General features: G+C 46.1%; 1 protein-coding gene across 3 annotated transcripts in view; it reads left to right on the top strand.

Annotated features, from left to right (window-relative positions):
• Nucleotides 1-20162, top strand: part of FRMPD3 (FERM and PDZ domain containing 3) — an 85900-nt gene that overhangs the window by 52932 nt on the left and 12806 nt on the right. For all 3 annotated transcript variants that reach the window (XM_081793730.1, XM_081793731.1, XM_081793732.1), the window contains 2 exons: nt 1201-1380; nt 10979-11123. In XM_081793730.1, coding sequence (XP_081649856.1) covers nt 1201-1380; nt 10979-11123 — 325 coding nt within the window. The remainder of the gene's footprint in view (nt 1-1200; nt 1381-10978; nt 11124-20162) is intronic.

The raw sequence follows: 20162 nt of genomic DNA, 5'->3' as shown, positions 1-20162 counted from the left end.
TTCTTTTGAGTTTTTTCCAACCATTTAAAAATGTAAAACGCATTCTTAGTTTCTGGACCATACAAACACTGGCGGTGGGCCTGATGTGCCCCCCCCCCCCCAGGCTTTCTGAGTCTGTGTACTTCCCCCTACCTGCCCAGGGCCCCCACTGCAGTAACACCCCTCTCTATAGCGGGGCACAGCTGGTACCCCCCCAACCTGTGGCCCAGGCTAATTCACCCTAGTGAGCTGTGGTGAAAGGAAATTCAAATCATTTTGCGGACTGGATCCAGGTGCTTGTCATGCTCTGGGGAACATGCTGTCATGTTTGTGGGGCACACTGCCTGGAAAACTGCTTATCAAAGTGTCTAGAGCAGACGTAAAGAGGTTCCTTGGGGTGATGCTAATTCCAGGGAATGGGCCAGCAGAGGGCCGAGGCTTGATGGTGCCCAGCATCCTGTCAGGACCACTTAAGGGAGTCCAGCCCACCAGGTGCAGAGGTAGACATTTACATACTTGGATTTGCAGATCCCTGAAAGCCTACTGCCCCCTCCCTCTACACCCCCCACCCCCTCACATCGCCTCTGCCACTGGGGCCATTCCGCCATTCCTTTGGGTTAAGACTGCTGGAGTGCCAGTTAAAAGGCAAGTAGCTTCTTAGGGAAGCTACACTCCCCACCCCAACCCTGATATTAAGCACCCAATCAACTCCTTAACACCTTAGGCAGAGTGAATGGCAGTTTTGCTTTTGGCATTAGGTGGGAAGCGCGAGTTTAAGTGGCTCTTGGGTAGGGAGGTAAAGAGGAAAACAGGATACCACCTGTTCAGGTAGAGCACTGGGTGGGGGGGATTGCGAGTGACCTGTAGCAGCAAATGGAAAGTCCCTGGAGATTGGTAGGAAGAAGATGCTGCAGAGCTTTAAAAGCAAAGCTCACAATTTTGCTAGAGCCAGCCTTGCCACTGACCACCTCACTCAGCCTATTGTGGAGGCTAAGGTGTCCATTTAGACCAGTGACCTGGGGCCCTGCCCTGGGGACAGAAGCATCCCAGACCATTTTCCCCTTGAGGTTGTCCTCCTGTCCTGGCACTAAGCCTCAGATATTTCCAGACCTCCCAGCAGAACCAGTTCAATGCCTGTTTTCTATTTCCTCCCGCCTCATCGGCCGGCCGCCTCCTCTGCCCTCCTTTCGGTGAATGCTGCCCTCCATGCTTGGGTATCAGGATGAGAAGCAGTCAGCCACCACTCTTCTGGTGGGACCCCGTCACGGCATCAGCCATGTTATCGACCTCAAAACCAACCTCACCACTGTGCTGTCCGAGTTCAGCAAGATCAGTAAGATCCAGCTGTTCCGGGAGAACCAGGGCGTGGCCCGGGTGGAGACCAGCATCATGGATGCCAAGGTAAGCCCAGCTTTGAGGAGCTACTTCTCTCCAGGGACAGGCCTTAGGAACACAGGAAGAAGTAAAGAGCACTTGAGCCTTTTCAGTGAGAGCCGGTGATTCTAAAGTGGTTCAGATCCAGGGTCCCTTTAGGCTCATCTTTCTTTCCTTTCTCAACCCTGTGGGACATGCTATCTTGACCACACATTAGGGTCAGCCAGTGCTGGAGAAGGCTGGGAAGTGTCAGATCAACCCACAAGAGGTCTTCAGCAGAGGGCAGGGGAATTGAACTCAGAGCTACCCCCAGGCTGTAGCTTCCCAATCTTTCTTGTGTCACAGCACACATAGAAAATGATATTCATGTGGAACAGTGGGATAAATAGTCCAGCCCACAGACTCTGGCCTCTCTGGGCCCTGCCTGGCCTCCCCAGAGGCTGAAGAGATATGCGCACACCAGTTGGGGAGCCCTGCCATAGGCATACACACTTGCAATCATGGAGGAGGAGGTATCTGAATATATGGCGAGACCCAAGGAAGCCTGGGAAGATGGGGAACAGGCCGAGCCTCACCCACATCTTACCTCCCGAAGTTCAGCTCTTCTGGAATCTTAGAACTTTTCTCATAGATCAGCTCCTTCAGACTGGCAAGGAACTGTTACCTGTGCAGAGTCTGGCCGCCGTGGTCAGCCACCCCCTCCATGGCTCTCATGTTGAACACCCAGTAACCAGTGGGCGGGGGGTGGGGGCAGGCCTGCCTGCCAGCTGGCGGAAGCTATTAGAAGAGGTGCAATTTTCCTTTCTTAAAGGATTTCCCACAGGGAGATGTTGTTAGCGATTAAGAGATGGAGTGTTTGCTGTTTCTAAAAGAGCAAATTATTTATTTTTGTCTTTGTGAAATCCAGAAAACTTTACTATGTTAATTTTTCCACCTGTGATTCCTAGTATTCCCATTGGTTTAGGAACCTGCCTGGAGCTGATATCTAATTGGCTTGTGGCCACTTCCTCAACCAATGATCTCTGCCCTCCTCCGATGTTGTTGGGTAAAAAAGCAAATGGACAGATAGGGAAGGGACAGGAAGGAACAGAAGACATGCAGGGTAGATGTGGCTTCCTGAGAAATTTAAGGACTTTAAAAGAGAGAAATAGCTTTCCAAATGAGTTGTCTTCTATGTTGTAAAAGTGATTGTCAACATTGGCTGCATAATAGAATTTCCTTGAGAGCTTTTTAAAAATTCAGATGCCTGAGTCCTGTTTCCAGAGACTGTGATTGAATTAATCAGGGTGCAGCCTGGGCATCAGGATTTATCTACTTTTCAGTTCCCCAAGTGATTCTGTAGGATAGCTGGATTTGAGAACCACTGACCTCTGGGTCCAAAGCTCTGGGGGGCACCAGGCTGAGCAGGGCCAGTGGATATTGCCTGAGTGAGGAGCACTGTTCTCATTTCTAGGAGTGATCCAGCCACAGGTCTGGGCCTGAATGCTGCCCAGGAGAGACCACACTCTTACTGGGGAGACTAGACTCACAAAGACACATGACCTGCCTTAATAACACAACATCAGAACATGTATGGAGCTCTGGAATCAGACAGACCAGGTTCAAATCCCAGCTCTACCCTACCAAGCTGTGTGGCCTTCAAAAAGTGTCTTAACCTCTCTGAACACTGATTTCCTCAACTACAACATGGAATGCCTATCTCCAAAGGCTGTCGTTCAGGAGTAAGCGAGAAAACGTAGGTAAAAAGTCTTAGCACATTGCCTGATACATAGTAAGTACTCAACCTGTTATTTTTTTCAAAAGCAAAACAGCAATGAAGAAAAGTTAATAGGAAGTAAATTTTGCAGGTAAGTATGGTGTGGAACATGGAACAAAAGAATAGGAAGGGGTTAACCAGAACTGGCTTCCCACAAGAGAGTGTTTTAAGCTGGATCTTGAAGTGATAGGCATGGATTAGCAGAGAGAAGTGGGATGTGTTCACAGGCAGAGAGCAAGCATGGAAATAAGCAAGCCATATGTGCAGGTGGATAAGCATAGTTGCTTGGCTGGAGAGGAGGATAAAGAGAAAAAAGATTGGCGAGATTGGGGGTGGGCAGACCAAGCTGGGTAAAAGCTTCGAAAAGGCAAGGCTAGTGTGAAGCCAGGGAGGTGAGGAGGGGATCATGGCACTAGTGCCAAGGCGAAATGATAAGGTCAGGGCCTGAGCTGGAGGGACAGCAATGAAAAAGAGTGAATGTGAAACATACAGAATCACTAAGCGTGTGCATCCATATGCCCACACATGTTCCTCTCTTGCACATGAAATGCACCTGTCTTATTATACCTAACCCTTATTGCCTGCTCCCTGTATCCTGAGTACACTGAAGACCGGGGTTATGCACGTGGCATGCAGCACACAGAGGGTCCAAATCATGGGTGAAAGGAGAGGTGAGAGACCACATTATGGGATAAATGGGGCATCACGTTGGTGAATGGAGTGGGGCTAGGAGAAGGTTGCACTTTGCTGAGTGGGAAACAGCAAATGGATAGGTAGATGATGCAAGCGCCAGGTGTTGGATAGTTCAGGTATGCCCTCCTTTAAGCAGGTAGATACAATGCATATGAAAAAAACACAGGAGAATTATCCATTTTGCATTGGAATGTTTCTGCTAGGCAGAACAATGGCCCCCTCCCAAACATGCCCATGCCCTATTCCCCAGAACCTGTGAATATGCCTTGTTATATTAGGGGGGGGGGGAAGTGGGTTAGGGTTGCAGGTGGAATTAATCATCTGACCTCAAGAGAGGGAGATTAGTCTGGATTATCCAGGTGGGCCCAGTGTAATCACAAGGGTCCTTATAAGTAGAAGAGGGAGGTAGAAGAGAAGGTCAGAGTGATGTGATGTGATGTGATGTGATGTGATGTGATGTGATGTGATGTGATGTGATGTGATGTGATGTGATTGATGTCATGTCATGTCATGTCATGTCATGTCATGTCATGTGAGAAGGGCTCAGCCCAACCTTGTTGGCCTTAAAGATGGATGAGAGAGCCATGAGCCAAGGAATACGGGTGGCCTCCAGAAGCTAGAAAAGGCAAGGAAACCCATTCCCTCCTAGAGCCTCCAGAAGGGATGCAGCCCTGTCTACCCTTGATTTTTAACCCAGTGACCCTCGAGTCTGATTTCTGACCTCCAGAACTGTAAGAGAACAGATGTGTATTGTTTAAGCCACTGAGTTTGGGTTGATTTGTTACAGAAGCAACAGGAAACTAACATAAAGGTGAGATTCCTTCAAGTAGGGAACCCTCATACCCTGCATTAAAGATACAGTTTGACTGATAAATGTTCTGCCCACACCCAAGTTTTGTTAAGATCAGATGCATCTGTAATCAGAGATGTCTGCTATGTGTATCACTACAGGTCAGTACCCTATGAAATAGACAGGATGGTATTTATACTTTTCGCAGATAAATCAGCATAGGTATGGTCGACAATATGGTGATGGGAGAAAAAGAGGAAGATTGAGGGAGAAAAAAGATCCAGGCTTCCATTTGACAGTCAGTAAGAACTTACCTTTGCTAAGAAGCATGCTAAACCCAATAGGAGATACAAACATGAAATGAAAAGAAGAATATGGCTCCTTGCCCTCAAGAAGCTTTCTGTGCTGTAGGAGAGAAAGAAGTGTGCTAATACATGGCATACCAAAGAAGGTACCATTAGAAGAGGTACCAAGAGCGTATCAGAGTACAGAGGAGGGAAAAATTAAATCTGGCTCAGGGATTAAGGAAGCTTCCTGGAGGCACTCCATATCAGCAATACCTATGGTTACTGAGTGGTGCCTCTCTCCATATATGTGAACAAAGGGCAGGATTTGGGGGGACAGGGTCTGGGAAGCTTCCTACTGGAGAATGGCTTCCCTGGGCTCAGTAGGAGTCTATCCTTAGGGTCAGTGTCATGATGGAGCCAGCTCAAACAGGTGTATCCCTCCCAACTCTGCATTCAGTAACATCACATCGATAAATTGGAAGTGGCCATGGCTTGAGTATATACACTAGGGAAACAGGCCAACACTACAAAACAGGACTTCACTGAACTGGTTGTTTAACGCTTACCAGTACGCCACTGCATAAGGTATACTGAAGAATATGGAAGTTAGAAACCAGACTTGGCTCATTTCCTCCTAGATATGCTGCTCTGTTCTGGGAATATTCTTGAAGGGCCCAGTGAAACTAAGATTATTCACTCAAAGCAGTGGTTCTCAGCTCTGACTGCATGTTAGAATCATGTATGGAGATTTAAAAACCACTGGTGCCTGGGTCCCTCCTCTCAGACCATTTAAACCAGAATTTTGGCCGGGGGGGGGGGTGAGGCTGGGGTATAAAGGTTTTTCAAGCTTCCCAGGTAATTGTAGTGTGTGCCTGCTTGAGAACCACTGCCTTAAAGTGATATTCTGCCTAGGGGCACCTGGGTATCTCAGTCGGTTAAGCGTCCGACTCTTGGTTTCAGCTCAGGTCATGATCTCATGGTTTGTGAGTTTGAGTCTGGCATTGGGCTCTGTGCTGATAGTATGGAACCTGTTTGGGATTCTCTCTCTCTGCCTGTCTCTTTCTCTCTCTCTCTCTTCCAAAAATAAACTTTTTAAAAAAGTGATATTCTGCCTTGCCTCCAAATTGGCTGGTGATGCCCAATTAGCCTTCCCCAGGGCCAGGGAGGCAAGAACCCTAATGTACTAGTCCCTTGGGATTCAAGGACCATCACCTCATTCCCTTGCCCTTCTGTATCACTGGATTCCCATCTTTTTCCTGTTTTCAGAGATGCTACAGTGAGCTGAGGCCACCCCAAGGCCAGTCCCCTCCCTAGTCGGCATCCCGAAGTGGCCTTTGAGCTCCCAGCACACCCTGAGCACCTGAGGAAGAAGATGGGGCTGGAACATATCAAATTAAACCCTGTTCTACCTTCTCCTGGCTGGCCATGCCTCCAACTCCATCCTCCTTTTCCCCTTTAGCATTTGAAGATGGCCTGGGCACATTTCGTTAGCTTTCACTCTGCTTACTTGCTCTTAGTGGGGTGAACAAGAGGCAATATGCAAATATCTTTCTCCAAAAGACAGTAGTCTGGGACTGAGGCACCACTGGGCCATTACTATACCCCATTACCACAAAAGCACATAAGGGGGAAAGAAACCATCAAAGGAATGTCTCAAGGGATCTGTCGTGGCCCAGTGTGTCTCCCATTCTCGTGTTTGAACTTTATGGCTCTAGCGCTGTCTGTAGGGACAAGTATTACATTAGATGTCATGATCATTAAAATCCTATTTAAAACAAAATGTTTTTGAAGGTTTCTAAGAAAACCCATCCAACCTCTTTGCTTGCCTGCCTTTGGTTTGATTTTTACCCCTGCTGGCAAAAAGCGCATCTGTGCTCCTTTGACAAGCTGCCTTTGGCCCATGCTGGGGCCCAGTTGGCTTGTGTGGGCATGCAGAGGACTGACTCCTGATGTGCGGTGCTGAGCCAGCTAGGGATGTGCTTGGACCTCTCTGCATAAGATTGTGCCTTCGTGCTGTTTCATTATCCACACCAGGCTATATTTGGGGTGAGAAATAGGGAGGGAACCCGAAATGAAATCAGACAGGTAAGTCAGTCAGCCAGTTAGTCACTCTGTCTCTGATCTGTCCATTAGCCAGGCAGCCGGGCAGCTAACCAGTCAGGATGTCAGACATTCTGCCTGTCTTGCAGCCAATTTGTCAGCCAGGGCATCAGTGAGTCAGACTGCTCTGCAGCCAGCTTGACTGTCTGTCTGTCCATCAGTCAGTCAAGCCCATCAGCCTGTACTTTGGTCAAATGGAATGTCGTCCTCTCCTCAAAGAAGCTCTCTCCAGCTTCAGAAGCCAAATGAGTCACACGAGCACACGTTCACACCCACCCACCCACAACACACACCGATCTAGGACATTCTCTGTTCTGATAACTGTCTGTACTTTTCCTTCAAAGCGCTCACCACACCTTCCAATCCTATTCATCTGTATGGTTATTTGGTTTGTGTCTTATTTCCTGTTAGATTATAAGCTCCATGAGGGCAGGACTTGTGTGGGCCCTGTGCTGGCATGAATGGCTGCATCTATCCGTGGGCCATGCCGTCCATGAGTCATCCAACCAGCAGGTAGCAGTTTGCTGGGTGGGCAGAGTGGGCCATGGGGGCATTTCAGCCAGAGAGAACAGCATGGGTTAAGATATGAAAGTGGTAAAAGAACATGTCATCTCTGGAAAACTGTAAATAATGTGTCATTGCTGGAGCATAAAGAACAGGACAGGGATGGGAGGAGGGCACAGGCAGAGCTAGTGGGAGATATGCTTGGAGCTGTAGATTGAGTCCAGGTCCTAAAGGGTTTTGTGTAACACTAGAAGGCAGTAGGTTTTATGTGAAGAGATACTGAAAATTTTAAGGGAGAGTCATGTTTTAAGTTTATTTATTTATTTTGAGAGAGAGAGAGAAGGCACAAGCAGGGGAGGGGCAGAAAGAGAGGAAGAGAGAGAATCCCAACCAGGCTGCACGCTGTCAGCGGGGAGCCTAGGCAGGGCTCGAACCCACAAACTGTGAGATCTTGACCTGAGTCAAAACCAAGAGTCAGATGCTTACCCAACTGAGCCACCCAGGCACCCCGGGAGAGTCGTGTTTTAGAAACCCAGGCAGCGATATGGAGGTGAAGTGGAGTGAAGTGGGTAGAGACTGGAGGCAGGAAGGCCAATCAGGAGGCTACTGGAAGCCCTGAGGTTAGTGTGTCCCCACCTTTTCCATATCATGAGAAGTGCCACAATTTGTATGGCCTACTAGAACAAACTGATGAAGCAGCTTGTGGCCAGAGGCAACAGGACCCAGAGGCCGAGGGCTCAGGATCCCAGCACACTTGTCACCCATTCACAGATACCTCGAGAAGTTTGGGTATTAGAGGAAAATGATGCAGGCTTGAAATAAAGCTGTGCAGCAGGAGTGGCCATGATGTCTGTGAACACTCTTGAGGCAAGCCTAGTGAGTCTTGGGCCCTCATAGCAATGTTGGTAGCAGCTGTCCACACCCAGACCTCTGTGTATCCTTTTGTCATTAGTGGCAGGGGACAAGGCACTCTCCCCCTCCCCCATTCCATTCCCCTTCTGTCTCTTCTTTGTTGTACACAAGGCTGACCATTCTGTTGTGACCAAGAAATGTCCATTAACTAGAAATACAAACACTCCTTCTGTCCCTTCTTAATAATGACCTGAAGGGTATGTTAACTAACTGAAGTTAAAATAAAAACTTTTTAAAAAATGACCCAAAGGTAACATCTCATGCCTGGTCCCTTTCTCACTGGAGAAAGGAGTCAGTTGATCCTCAGTGTACAGATGGTTCCTTTTCTTCCTGATGGCATTGAGTGAGCTCTCTAGGAGCATCATTAACTCATTGCCTGTGGGGTAAAATCCAAATGCCTTATCGTGGCATGCAGTGTAATTGGATGTAAAATAACTAAACAATTCAAGATAGGGTTCAACTCAGCACAAGACTGTGTGATACAGACATAGCAGTGTAGGAGCAGTGAGATAGGAAAAGAGTTCAAGAGGGAAATAGGCTGGAGATGGTGATCTGGGGGAGGCTGTACAAGAAGAGCAAGCCAAAGAGAGAGATGGAGATGGTCAGCAATTACAGAACCAGAACCCAGCATCACGGAAGCAGAAACGGAGGGAATTTCCAAAGGAGAAGGGCATCACTGTTGGCAAATGAAATAGGAGGTGTGAAAATGAAAATGAACAATTGTATTTAGCTAGAAAGAAGCTTCACTCCTAGATCAAACTAAACATGACCCACTACTCATTTCTGTACATAAAGTTTTCTTAGGACCCTGTCACACCCACTGTTTAGCTCATGGATTATCTATGGCTATTTTCACACTATAATAGCCAAGTTATTGCAACAGAGTATATGGCCTACAAGGCCTAAAGTATCCTAAAGTATTTGCTGTCTAGCCCTTTACAGAAAAAATTTGCCAACCGCTGGTCTGTATAAACTACAAAATATTCAACTTAAGCTCTATGTCAGGATCCTGAGAGACAGCAAAGAAAACTTGTGCAACTTTATTTAAGAGGTGAGCTGGTTTGGATTCAGAATTGTGCCCCAAGTGATGATCCAGGCAAAGAAGGCTATTCCAGTTGTGACCAAGTTCAACTAAGTCTTCTGTGATTTTCCTTTTTATGGCCACCTAATCACCTCTCATCTGGACTGTTGCTGTAGCTACCTTACTGGTCAGAGAAGGGATTCACTCCATCCTAATTCTCTTAGCTCTTAATGCCTGGTCTGGGAACCCCCAAAAATCAAGGTGAGTCATGGCCCCATGGCTCCCTCTCCAGCCAGTCTTTCTCCCCTATCCCAGCAGAATGCCCCCATGACTGACTTCAGTCTGACCCAAACTTATTTTCAAGCCACACTTTCAAAATCATAATACAGATATTGGGAGGGTTTCTTAAAAAGGTATTAATTTTTTTTGGTTATGTCTCTTTTTTTTTTGATATTTCAGTGCAAAATCTCTGAAACAGTCAACCAGTTAGCCCCAGGATTTAATTTGACTGATTGAAGGACAAAAACAAAAGTCAACAGAGTATGCTAGTATTTCCCAAAGTAGGTTACAAAAAAAAAAAAAAAAAAAAAAAAACTACAACCCTACCACCATAAGATCTTCTATGAAAATAGATGGTTTTGGTCAAATAATTTGGAAATGTTGAAATCCTAAAACCCCCCCTCTTGACATTTTGTAGTGCATGTTCCTATTTGAAAGGGACTGAGCTCTCTGCATAGCTTTGTTTGACCCAGTGTTTCACACATGTGCTTGACCAAGGAACTGTTTTAGGGAACACCAGCTAGCATCTTGAGGACACCTTAGGAAAGAGGGGAGAAGGGCACCTGTGTGACTCAGTTGGTTTAGCATCAGATTCGATTTCTGCTCAGCTCAGGATCTCACAGTCATGAGATCGGGCTCCACCCTGAGCATGGAGCCTGCTTGAGATTCTCTCTGCCCCTCTCCCCTGTGTAATCTCTCTCTCATGTGTGCTTTCTCTCTAAAATTTAAAAAAAAATAAGGAAGAGAAAGGAGATCTGAGCAGGGCTGCAAACCAGAAAGGCCTGAGCCCCGAAGGTACACTGCTGCACAGAATGTCCCTGTCTGGAAAATTATTCTGGGCAGAGAGGGTTATAGAGATGAGCTAGAGATAGTTTGTGCATTCAGGAACTTTCCATCAGGGATGTTCCCCAGTCTAGCCAGGACTCCCAGGTTCACCCCACCTCCCCTAGCTGGCCCACATATCTGCCAAGCCCCAACAAACACAAATACAGCCACGCAACAGACACATGATATTACATAATTTTAGGTTTTTTTCAGTAAAGGTAGTTCATTAAATGTGTAATTAAAGGCTGATTTAATTTCGATACCTGGGTATGAGTTTAGTATAAATAGATTCTCAAATCAGAAGAAATGATCTGTCAGTCCACACACCTTGATTTTGGGCTCAGAAAGTAGGATTCCCATACCTCTGCCAGTCATCTTTTCTTCAATGTTATTCTCCCAGACCTGCATCTGCCCCGCTCCTTCCCACACCCTCATGTTACTTCTTATCTCTCCTGCAGCCTCTGGTGCTGCTGATGGAGTGGCCTGAAGCCACCAACTTTGCCTGCCTGATTGCCGGGTACTGCCGTCTCCTGCTGGACTCCAGGAAGATGGTCTTCTCCAAGCCTGCCAGCCAGCCTCTTCCACCTCCAATGATCAAGGCAGGTAGGGTTCAGCCTCAGTTTTCAGTATGCCAGAGGCCCTTTGCACCCTGGACACATGGAGGGAGGAGCTTTGCTGCCTTAGGGCTCACCCCATTCCACCAGCACCCAGTTTCCCAGAAGTGAGCGCTATACCACTGGGTCCCCCCTGGCACAAGCCAGTGGGAAAGACAGCTGGCCTTCAGATGGGCCTGTCCCACAAAGGATGCCTGTGACAACACATTGCGATTGAGTCAGTGAATGAAGGTAAGACAAAAATAGCGAATAAGGAATAAACAGGACGAATCAGAGAATCGCACTGGATCTAAGGCACAGCTTTAGAGGTACAGTGATCTAGGGAGAGATGCATGGGTGTTCTGGTTTAGGGAAAGTGGAGGTTGAAAGTGAAGATAAAATCTTTCTTTTGTTCACCATAGTGGGGGGTCGACAGAGCTGCCCAAAGTTAAGAGGCCATGGGAGACTGGGGTAGGAAATTCCATGCAGGTGCAGAGTACAGTCCAGCAGGAGGCTTAGAGATATGAGGGGATGACCATTAAGAACAAGGTCAAGTACAGCCTCCAAACACAAGGCTTCCCAGTTAGACAACTCACTGCAGCCACCCCTCGGAGCTGTCCTGGGGATAGCACAAGCAGGGGCCTTGGGAAAGATCAGCCCAGTCCAGATAATTCTCCCTGGACCCAAAGCGGCAGGAGAAACAGGTGCTTCACATATTAGACCTAAGGCTCACGTAGATGTGGTAGGCACTCCTCCAACCCTGGCACCCAAACGTCATGGTGGAAGCTGAGACTGACCACCTAGCAGTCACCCTCCTCACATGCCAAAGCCTCTCCATCCACTTGCCTTGCAGTTGGCCATTTCTTCTCTGCCCAGAACTGCAGTGTTCTCACATCTCATCTAGATGAAGGAGTTTTAGGGAGTAGAAGCCCACTCCCCATGGATGCCCCAGCTCCCAGAGAGCTGTGTAACCCCCCACACCATGTCACCTCATCGTTTCTTGTTTGCAAACATCATGACAAGCCCTTGTTGACATCTTATAACATTATCCACGGGACTTAGAAGGCAATCCCCCAAACATAGACTGGGTAAAGGATGGGTGACCCCAAGGCATAGAAGGAGGCTCCACATGGAGAAGCAAAGGGACTGACTAGGAATAAGAAGGAGCCAGGAGGCCATGTTGCAGCATGTCCCCAGGGAGAATAGCTCTGAAGTGAACAGCTATACGTATCACCAAGCCTGTGGATGGCCAAGTGATGGCAAAACCAGTGTTAGTGTTGTCCATGTCACCTGGCATCACTCCCAAGTAAATTATACCTTTGGCTGAGCTGGTTAGGGGGAGAGAGAGGGAGAAGGGAAGGCGGAAGAAGGGGCCCTTTGGGGGAACCACTTTCAGAAGGTCCCAGAGATGACTCTGTAGTCCCACCTGCCTTCCAGAGGGTTCTGTCACCCCATCAGCCAACGCTGTCCTTCAGTATTTCTCTTTCCACAGGGATAGTGGCACCAAGTGAGGGCGCAGGGTTCCTGTTCCCCCTCAGTCTCACTGAACATACCCTGGGATGCATCCCTGTGGCTTTGCCAAAGGCCAGTCAATTTCATTGGATTCTCTGGAAGGTGTTGCAGCCTGGAAAGAAGGCTTCTACAAGTGCTAGGCATGGCTTTAGAGCCCCTCCCTGATTCCTGAGCTTCCCCCTTGTGGCCTGCAGCATGATGGCGGCTCAGCTACCTCTAACACAGTGCCTTTCGCCACGCAGGAGCTGGATGGACCACCATGGTATTCCCTTGTTTGTACCGCTTCACCTCCCCAGGGGTGTGGGTCCATGCCTGGGCCCAGTACTTGGCCTTTTGAACTGTTATGTGCTGGGTTGATAACAACCGCCAAGTACTCTGCTTGTAGAGGGCTGGTGTGCGCATCTGACCCCGTGGCCCCAAGAAAGGGAAAGGGGGGACTGTGAGTGCACACTGGGGAGCCCTCCACCCAGGTTACAGTGCCAGGCCATCAGTTCCTGGTACAACGTTGAGATATGTTTCCTCCACGGGCCCTCACTTTCACCCCAGAAAAGAAGCCCCAGTGCCCAGTTGTCATTTAGCAAAGGGCTATAGGAAACAGGCACCCTGCCAACCTCATCTGGGCTTTTTCCTCAGGGCCAAAGCCCCAGCTCACTTAGGGCCTGATCTCTCTGTCCAGATCTGTATTCTTGGCCCACTGCTGGATAGGCTTAAAGGCTTGTTTAACCAGCAACTCAAAAGAGAAAGCATCACCTCTCACTTGGAGGCCCAGAAAAAAAGGAACATGGGGACATGGAAGGGAAGGAATTACCTCTTGGGCTTTATCAGTAGTTTCCCCAAAGTACGTATTTCACTCATTCACCCAAAGACTATTTCTCAGTTACTCATTATATACCAGGTCCTTGCCCTCACAGAGCTTACAGTCTAGTGCGGGGAATACAGACGGATGATTAAACTGATATTATCAATAGAGTAAGTGCCTTTGGATTTACATAGGGGAAACTCCACAGCCACAACAGAACAGCACCTGGGCTTAAAGACACAGCTTAGAGAAAGTCTCAGGCAAATGCCAGTTCTCACCTGTATTGGGCCGTTGGGAGATCCAGGGGCAACCATCTCTCTCCAGCCTCGAGCTCCCCCGTATCATGGGGAAATCCAGGAAAATAAGGCTTCAGGGCCCCCGTTGGAGCCACAGTCACAGATTTTTCCCCCATGGTTAGAAAGCAGTGTGGTCTGGTATAGTAAATGTTCTGAAACACACCCACACATATATAGACAAGTGCTTTTTGACAAAGGTGCAAAGGTAGTACAGTGGAGAAAGGACAGTCAAAGCTGGTTGACTCAGTGTTGCACTGACTCTATGCATGTATGCATGCGTACACACACACTGCATATATTTATGTGTATGTGTATGTGTGTATACACACTGCATACATTTTTTAACATAGCTCCAGTTGGATCACCATCCTGTTCTTTGCAAGCATTTTTTTAAAAGTCAATCTTCTGAGTGGCTGAGTACAGAGAGCTAGACTAGGACATCCCCCTTGGGGAAAGCTGATGAGCAATTTACAGCAGATTTGCAATCTGAGAGGCATGCTGTTCTAACCATCAGCCAAGCGCACCTGGCTCTGCTTGCATTTCTAACCTTCTGTCTGGAGGAGGTCTGGGCTTTTCCAGACATATTTTCTCCTCCGCATGGCCCTGTGCTGCTCCTTGGATCTGGAAATCACAGTCATTGTCAGCCTGGTGTTGGGAGATGTGTTAGACCTACAGCCTTTGTCAGAGAGGAGCCACCACCTACTTATTGGACATGCCCCTGGGAGCCACCTCTGATGTCAGCTTATTGCCAGGCTGGCTATGCTGACTGTTCAGCTGGCTCATAGGAAGTTAGCACCTGGTGCATGGCCAGGACCTGTGGACAGTGCCTGAGAGTAGAAACCACCTGAACTGCTACTTCATGCTAGTGGCTTAGCACTGCCCTAGAGCGCTTCTTCACCAAGGCTCAGAGGGTCATTACATATTATTCCCCCAGCCGATCCAGAGTTCCCTGGATACAGCTACTAGGGCCTGAATTGAACCCACTCAACATAATTACATTGACTCTATATTTAAAGGGGCAACATGGTCTATGGAAATCAGAAAGGGCTTAGAACCTGAAGGTATAGAGACTTGGGTTCTAGCCCCCGCTCTGCTATATCTTAGCTGTGTGGCCATGAACAAATTCCATAAACGGAGTCTGTTTCTTCATCTGCAACCTGAAGATAACAGTACCTAACTCAGTAGAGATTTGACAGGAGTATGTGAGAGAAGACTCACAAATTTCTTTTAAGCACAGAGCACATTTTTGGCTCTTTTTATAACAATTGAGAGTTCACTTTGTGCCCAGCACTGTGCTTTTTTTTTTTTTTAAAGAATATAAACAGCTTCATTGAGAAATAATTTCCAAGCCAGAAAATTCACCCATTTAAACTTCACAACTCAGTGTTTTTGAGTATGTTTAATATACTTACAGGACTTTGTACCCATTACCACAATTTAATTTTAGAACTTTTGACCCCTCCTAAAACAAACTCTGTACCCGTAACACTCATCCCCTAGTCCCTTCCTAATCACCACCCAGCCTTAAGCAGCCATGCATGAACTGGTTTTCTGGGTCTATAGCTTTGCCTATCATGGACATTTTGGATAAAAAGAATACTACAATATATAGTCTTCATGTGGTTTGCTTTTTTCATTTAGCATAATGTTTTCAAGGGTCATTCGTGTTGTAGCATATATCAGTATTTGTTTCTTTTTATAGCCAAATATTCCGTTGTGCAGATAGACCACATTATGTGTATCCATTCGTCAGTTGGTGGGCATTTGGGTTTCCTTCATTGTGGCTATTATGAATAATAATGTTATAAACCTTTATGCATGAGTTTTTATGGACGCATATGTTCTTGTTTCTCTTTGGCACACAACTAGGAGTGGAATTGCTTGTCAAATGGTAACTCTATGTTTAACTTTGAGAAACTGCCAAAGTGTTTCCCAAAAGGACTGCACCATTTTACATTACCATCCACAGTGTTGGTGGATACAATTTCACCATATCCTCACCAACACTTGTTATTGTCCATCTTTTTTTTTATATATCCATTGTAGTGGATGTGAAAAGGTATCTCGTGGTTTTGATTTGCATTATCATAGCTGATGGTGTTGAATATCTTTTCATGTATTTATTAGCCATTTGTATATCTTCTTTCATGAGCTATCTATTCACATCCTTTGCTCATTTTTAAACTGGGCTATTTGACCATAAACATGAGGGTTTATTTCTAGACTCACAATTCTATTCCATTGATCTACGTGTTTATTCTTAAGTCAGTACCACACTGTCTTGATTACCATTGCTTTGTATTAAGTTTTGCAATCAGGAAGTGTGGGTCTGCCTACCTTGTTCTTTTTTAAGATTGTTTTAGTTATTCCGTGTCCTTTGTGATTCCATATGAACTTTTGAATTACCTTGTCAATTACTACAAAAAGTCCATTGGGATTCTTATAAGGGGCTGTGTTGAATCTGTAGATCAGTTTGGGAAGTACTTTCATGTTGACAATATTGAGTCTTCCAATCCATGAGTATAGACTGTCTTTTCATTTATTTAAACCTTCTTTAATTTCTTTCAGAAATGTTTGCAGTTTCCATTGTACAAGTCCTGCACTTCTTTTGTTAAATTTATACCTATTTTATTCTTTTTGGTGCTGTTATAAATAGAATTGTTTCCTAATTTCATTACCAGATTGTTCATTGCTACTATATAACAATACAGTTAATTTTTGTTCTGTCCTTTATCATGCAACCTTGCTGAGCTTATTAGCTCTAATAATTTGTGGATTCCTTGGGATTTTATCCACAGAAGATCATGTCATCTGCATATAGAGATAGTTTTACTTTTCCTTTCTGATCTGGATGCCTCATATTTCATTTTATTGTCTAATTATCCTGGCTAAGCCTTCTTGTACAGTGTTGAATAGAAGGGTTAAAACAGAAGTCCTGGACTTTTTATGATGTTAGGGGGAAAGCTTTCAGTGTTTTACCACCAGGTATGATGTTTGCCATGGGTTTTTCATAGATAATCTTTATGATGTTGAGGAAGTTCCCTTTTATTTCTAGCTTTTTGAGTTTTCTCATGAAAGGGTGGTATCTTTTGCCAAATTATTTTTCTGAGTCTATTGAGATGATCATGTGGTTTTTGTCCTCTATTCTATTAACATGATGTATCACATTAATTGATTTTTGGATGTTAAACCAACCTTGAATTCGTGCAATAAATCCCATTTCGTCATGGTGTATAATGCTTTTTATATGTTGCTGGATTCAGATTGCTACTATTTTGTTGAGGAACTTTGTATCTGTATTTACAAGAAATATTGCTCTGTAGTTTTCTTGTGATGTTTTGTCTGGTTTTGATACCAGGGTAATATTGATGTTAGAGAATGAGTTGTGAAGTGTTCCCCCCTCTTCTGTGTGTGTGTGTGTGTGTGTGTGTGTGTGTGTGTGTGTGTGTTTTGGAAGGGTTTTGAAGAATTTGTAGAAATTCTTTGAGCATTTGGGAAAATTTGCCAGTGAAGCCATTATTTTTAGTAGGGGTGGGATGAATACCTTGTTTTCAAGTTTAATTTATTTATTTTTAGAGTATGAGCAGAGGAGGGGCAGAGAAAGAGGGAGAATATCAAGCAGGCTCTGGGCTGTCAGCACAGAGCCCATATGGAGCTCAAACTCATGGAACTGTGAGATAATAACCTGAGCTGAAATCAGGAGTCAGACACTTAACTGACTAAGCCACCCAGGCGCCCTAGGGTAGATACTTTTAATTACTAACTCAATTTTTCTTGTTATTGGCCTATTCGGGTTTCCTGTCTTCCTGAGTCAGTTTTGATCATATATTTCTAGGTATTTGTCCATTTCATTTAGGTTATCTAATGTTTTTGGTATAAGCTTACTTAAAATATTCTTTTATAATTAAGTCCATATCTGTAGAATCAGCAGTGATCGTCCTCTTATTCCTGATTTTAGTAATTTGAATCTTCTCTTTTTTTTGCTCGGTCTTTACAGCTAAATGTTTGTCAATTTTATTGATCTTTTCAAAGAACCAACTTTTAGTTTCATCAATTTTCACAATTGTTTTTCTGTCCTCTAAACTTTACTGTTTCTTTCCTTCTGCTTGCTTTGGGTTTGGTTTGCTTCTCATTTGCAAGTTTCTTAAGGTGGAAGGTTAGGCTATGGATGTGAAATCTCTTCCTTTTTAATGTATGTGTTTATAACTATAAATGTGTCTCTAAACAGTAATTTAGCTAGATCCCATGAGTTTGGGTATGTTGTATCTTCATTTTCATTCATCTCAAAATATTTTCCAATTTACCTTGTGATTTCTTCTTTGACCCATTGTTTATTTAGGGATGTTTTATTTAATGTCCACATATTTGTGAGTTTCCCAAAGTGCATTCTATTATTGATTTCTAATTCCATTGTGCCCCCCCCAACACATACTTTGTATGATTTCCTTTCTTTTAAATTTATTGAAGCTTATTTTGTGACCTAACATATGGCCTGTCTTGGAGAATGTTCTAGGTGCACTTGAGAAGAATGTATATTCTGCTGTTGTTAGGTGGCATGTTCTGTAGATTTTTTTTGCTATGTCTGTTATGCCCAGAATTCGTGACCTCCAAAGACCACCAGGGAGCCAAGTCCGATGCAAGAGCAAAGAGCCTTTATTCGAGCTAACTCGAGCTCAATCCCCTACCTGCATCGATGCAGCGGTGAGATACCAGAGAGAGAAAACGAGTTTCAAAAGCACAAAGGTTTTATAGGGGTCTAGGGGCAGTTGGTGAGGTAATGGCTGTGGCCTCAGCCGATTGGCTGGGGAAGGGGCGTGGCCTCGGCCGATTGGCTGGGGAAGGGTCGGAGTCCTGTTACGCAGGTCGCTGGGCGTGTTTTGATCGGGAAGTTTGAATGGGTGAGTGGGAGGTTACCCGAGGGGAGGAGGCGTGGTCTGAGGTTTCTGTGATTTTCCCGGGAAGGGGGCATGTCGGGGACATAGTCACTCAAGGTGGAGGACACAGAACAAGATGGAGTCGGCCGGCGTAGGTCTGCTCTTTCATTCCCCCCTTATCATGTAGCTTGCGGGCCCAATCATGGGACCGGCTGCATTTCTATTTTGTACTGAGTACGGAGGACCGTTAGTTGGACGGCCCCCACACAGTCCCTGAGCTGGTGTCTATGATCTGCCAGGTAATGTTTTGGGGGGCATGGGGACCGGCAGCATGAGCAATGACAAGCAGAGTTAACAGAGTTACCAATATTAGGTGGGTCAAATGCGCTGTAGCTTGAGCTTGAGCGGGTTATGTTGGTCCTGATTGACAGCCCATCGCGTGACAAAGTCCTTCCGGATCAAGGAGGGGTCCGCTGGCCGAACGTGGGTGTGATGGACCCAGGTCACGATGCCGTCTACTTTGAGAGCGGTGGGGGTTGTCAGTACCACGATGTAGGGTCCCTTCCAGCGCGGCTCGAGGGTCTCTCGGTGGTGTCTCTTGACGTAGACCCAGTCTCCCGGCCTGTACTGATGAGGTGTCGGGGTTGGGCCAGCCTCATAGATGGCACAGAGGCATGGCCAAATGTCCTCGTGCGCCTTCTGGAGCCCTCTCAAGGAAAGAAAAAGTTCTTGATCTTTAAACTTAGCAAGAAGGTTGGGAATAATAGGGGGTGGCCTGCCAAACATGATCTTGTAGGGAGTAAAACCCAGAGTGTAAGGAGTGTTTCTAACCTGGTAAAGGGCATACGGTAGGAGAGTCACCCAGTCCCCGCCAGTCTCCATGGTTAATTTGGTAAGGGTCTCTTTTAGGGTTCTATTCATTCTTTCTACCTGTCCTGAGCTCTGGGGCCTATAAGCACAATGTAATTTCCAGTTTTCCCCCACTGCCTTGGCTACTGCTACTGCCTGTGTTACCTGTGAGATAAAAGCTGGTCCACTGTCTGATCCTACCATGGCAGGAAAACCATACCTGGGTAAGATGTCTTCTAGTAGCTTCTTAGCCACCGTCTGAGCCGTTTCATGCTTGGTTGGGTATGCCTCCACCCAGCCAGAGAAGGTGTCTCTAAATACTAAAAGATATTTATAACCATACTTTCTTGGTTTGACTTCAGTGAAGTCGACTTCCCATTGGGCTCCCGGTCTGGTGCCTCTGAGCCTGGTTCCTTTTTTATTTGATGTGGCTCTCACGTTGGTGAGTTGGCAGGTCTTGCAGGCAGATACAACTTGCTCTATTTTGGTGTCCTGTTGGTGAATCTTGATTCTGGCATGTCGGATTAAGTCTTTTAATTTTTGAGCCCCCATGTGAGTAGACCGATGCATGTGCTCTAATATTGAGACTCCGAGCCGGTCTGGCAGCACGAGCTCCTTGTTAGGTGTATACCACCATCCCTTTATCTCCTGGGCCATGGGGAGTTTCTTGATCTGCTATAACTCCTCCTGGGAGTATTTGGGCTGGTCTGGTAAAAGTG

The sequence above is a fragment of the Panthera onca genome, chromosome X, assembly GCF_046562875.1.
Source record: "Panthera onca isolate mPanOnc1 chromosome X, mPanOnc1 haplotype 2, whole genome shotgun sequence".
NCBI classification, from domain to species: domain Eukaryota; kingdom Metazoa; phylum Chordata; class Mammalia; order Carnivora; family Felidae; genus Panthera; species Panthera onca.
The sequence above is the reverse complement of the archived record's forward strand: the minus strand, read 5'-3'. Positions and strand labels throughout refer to the sequence as shown.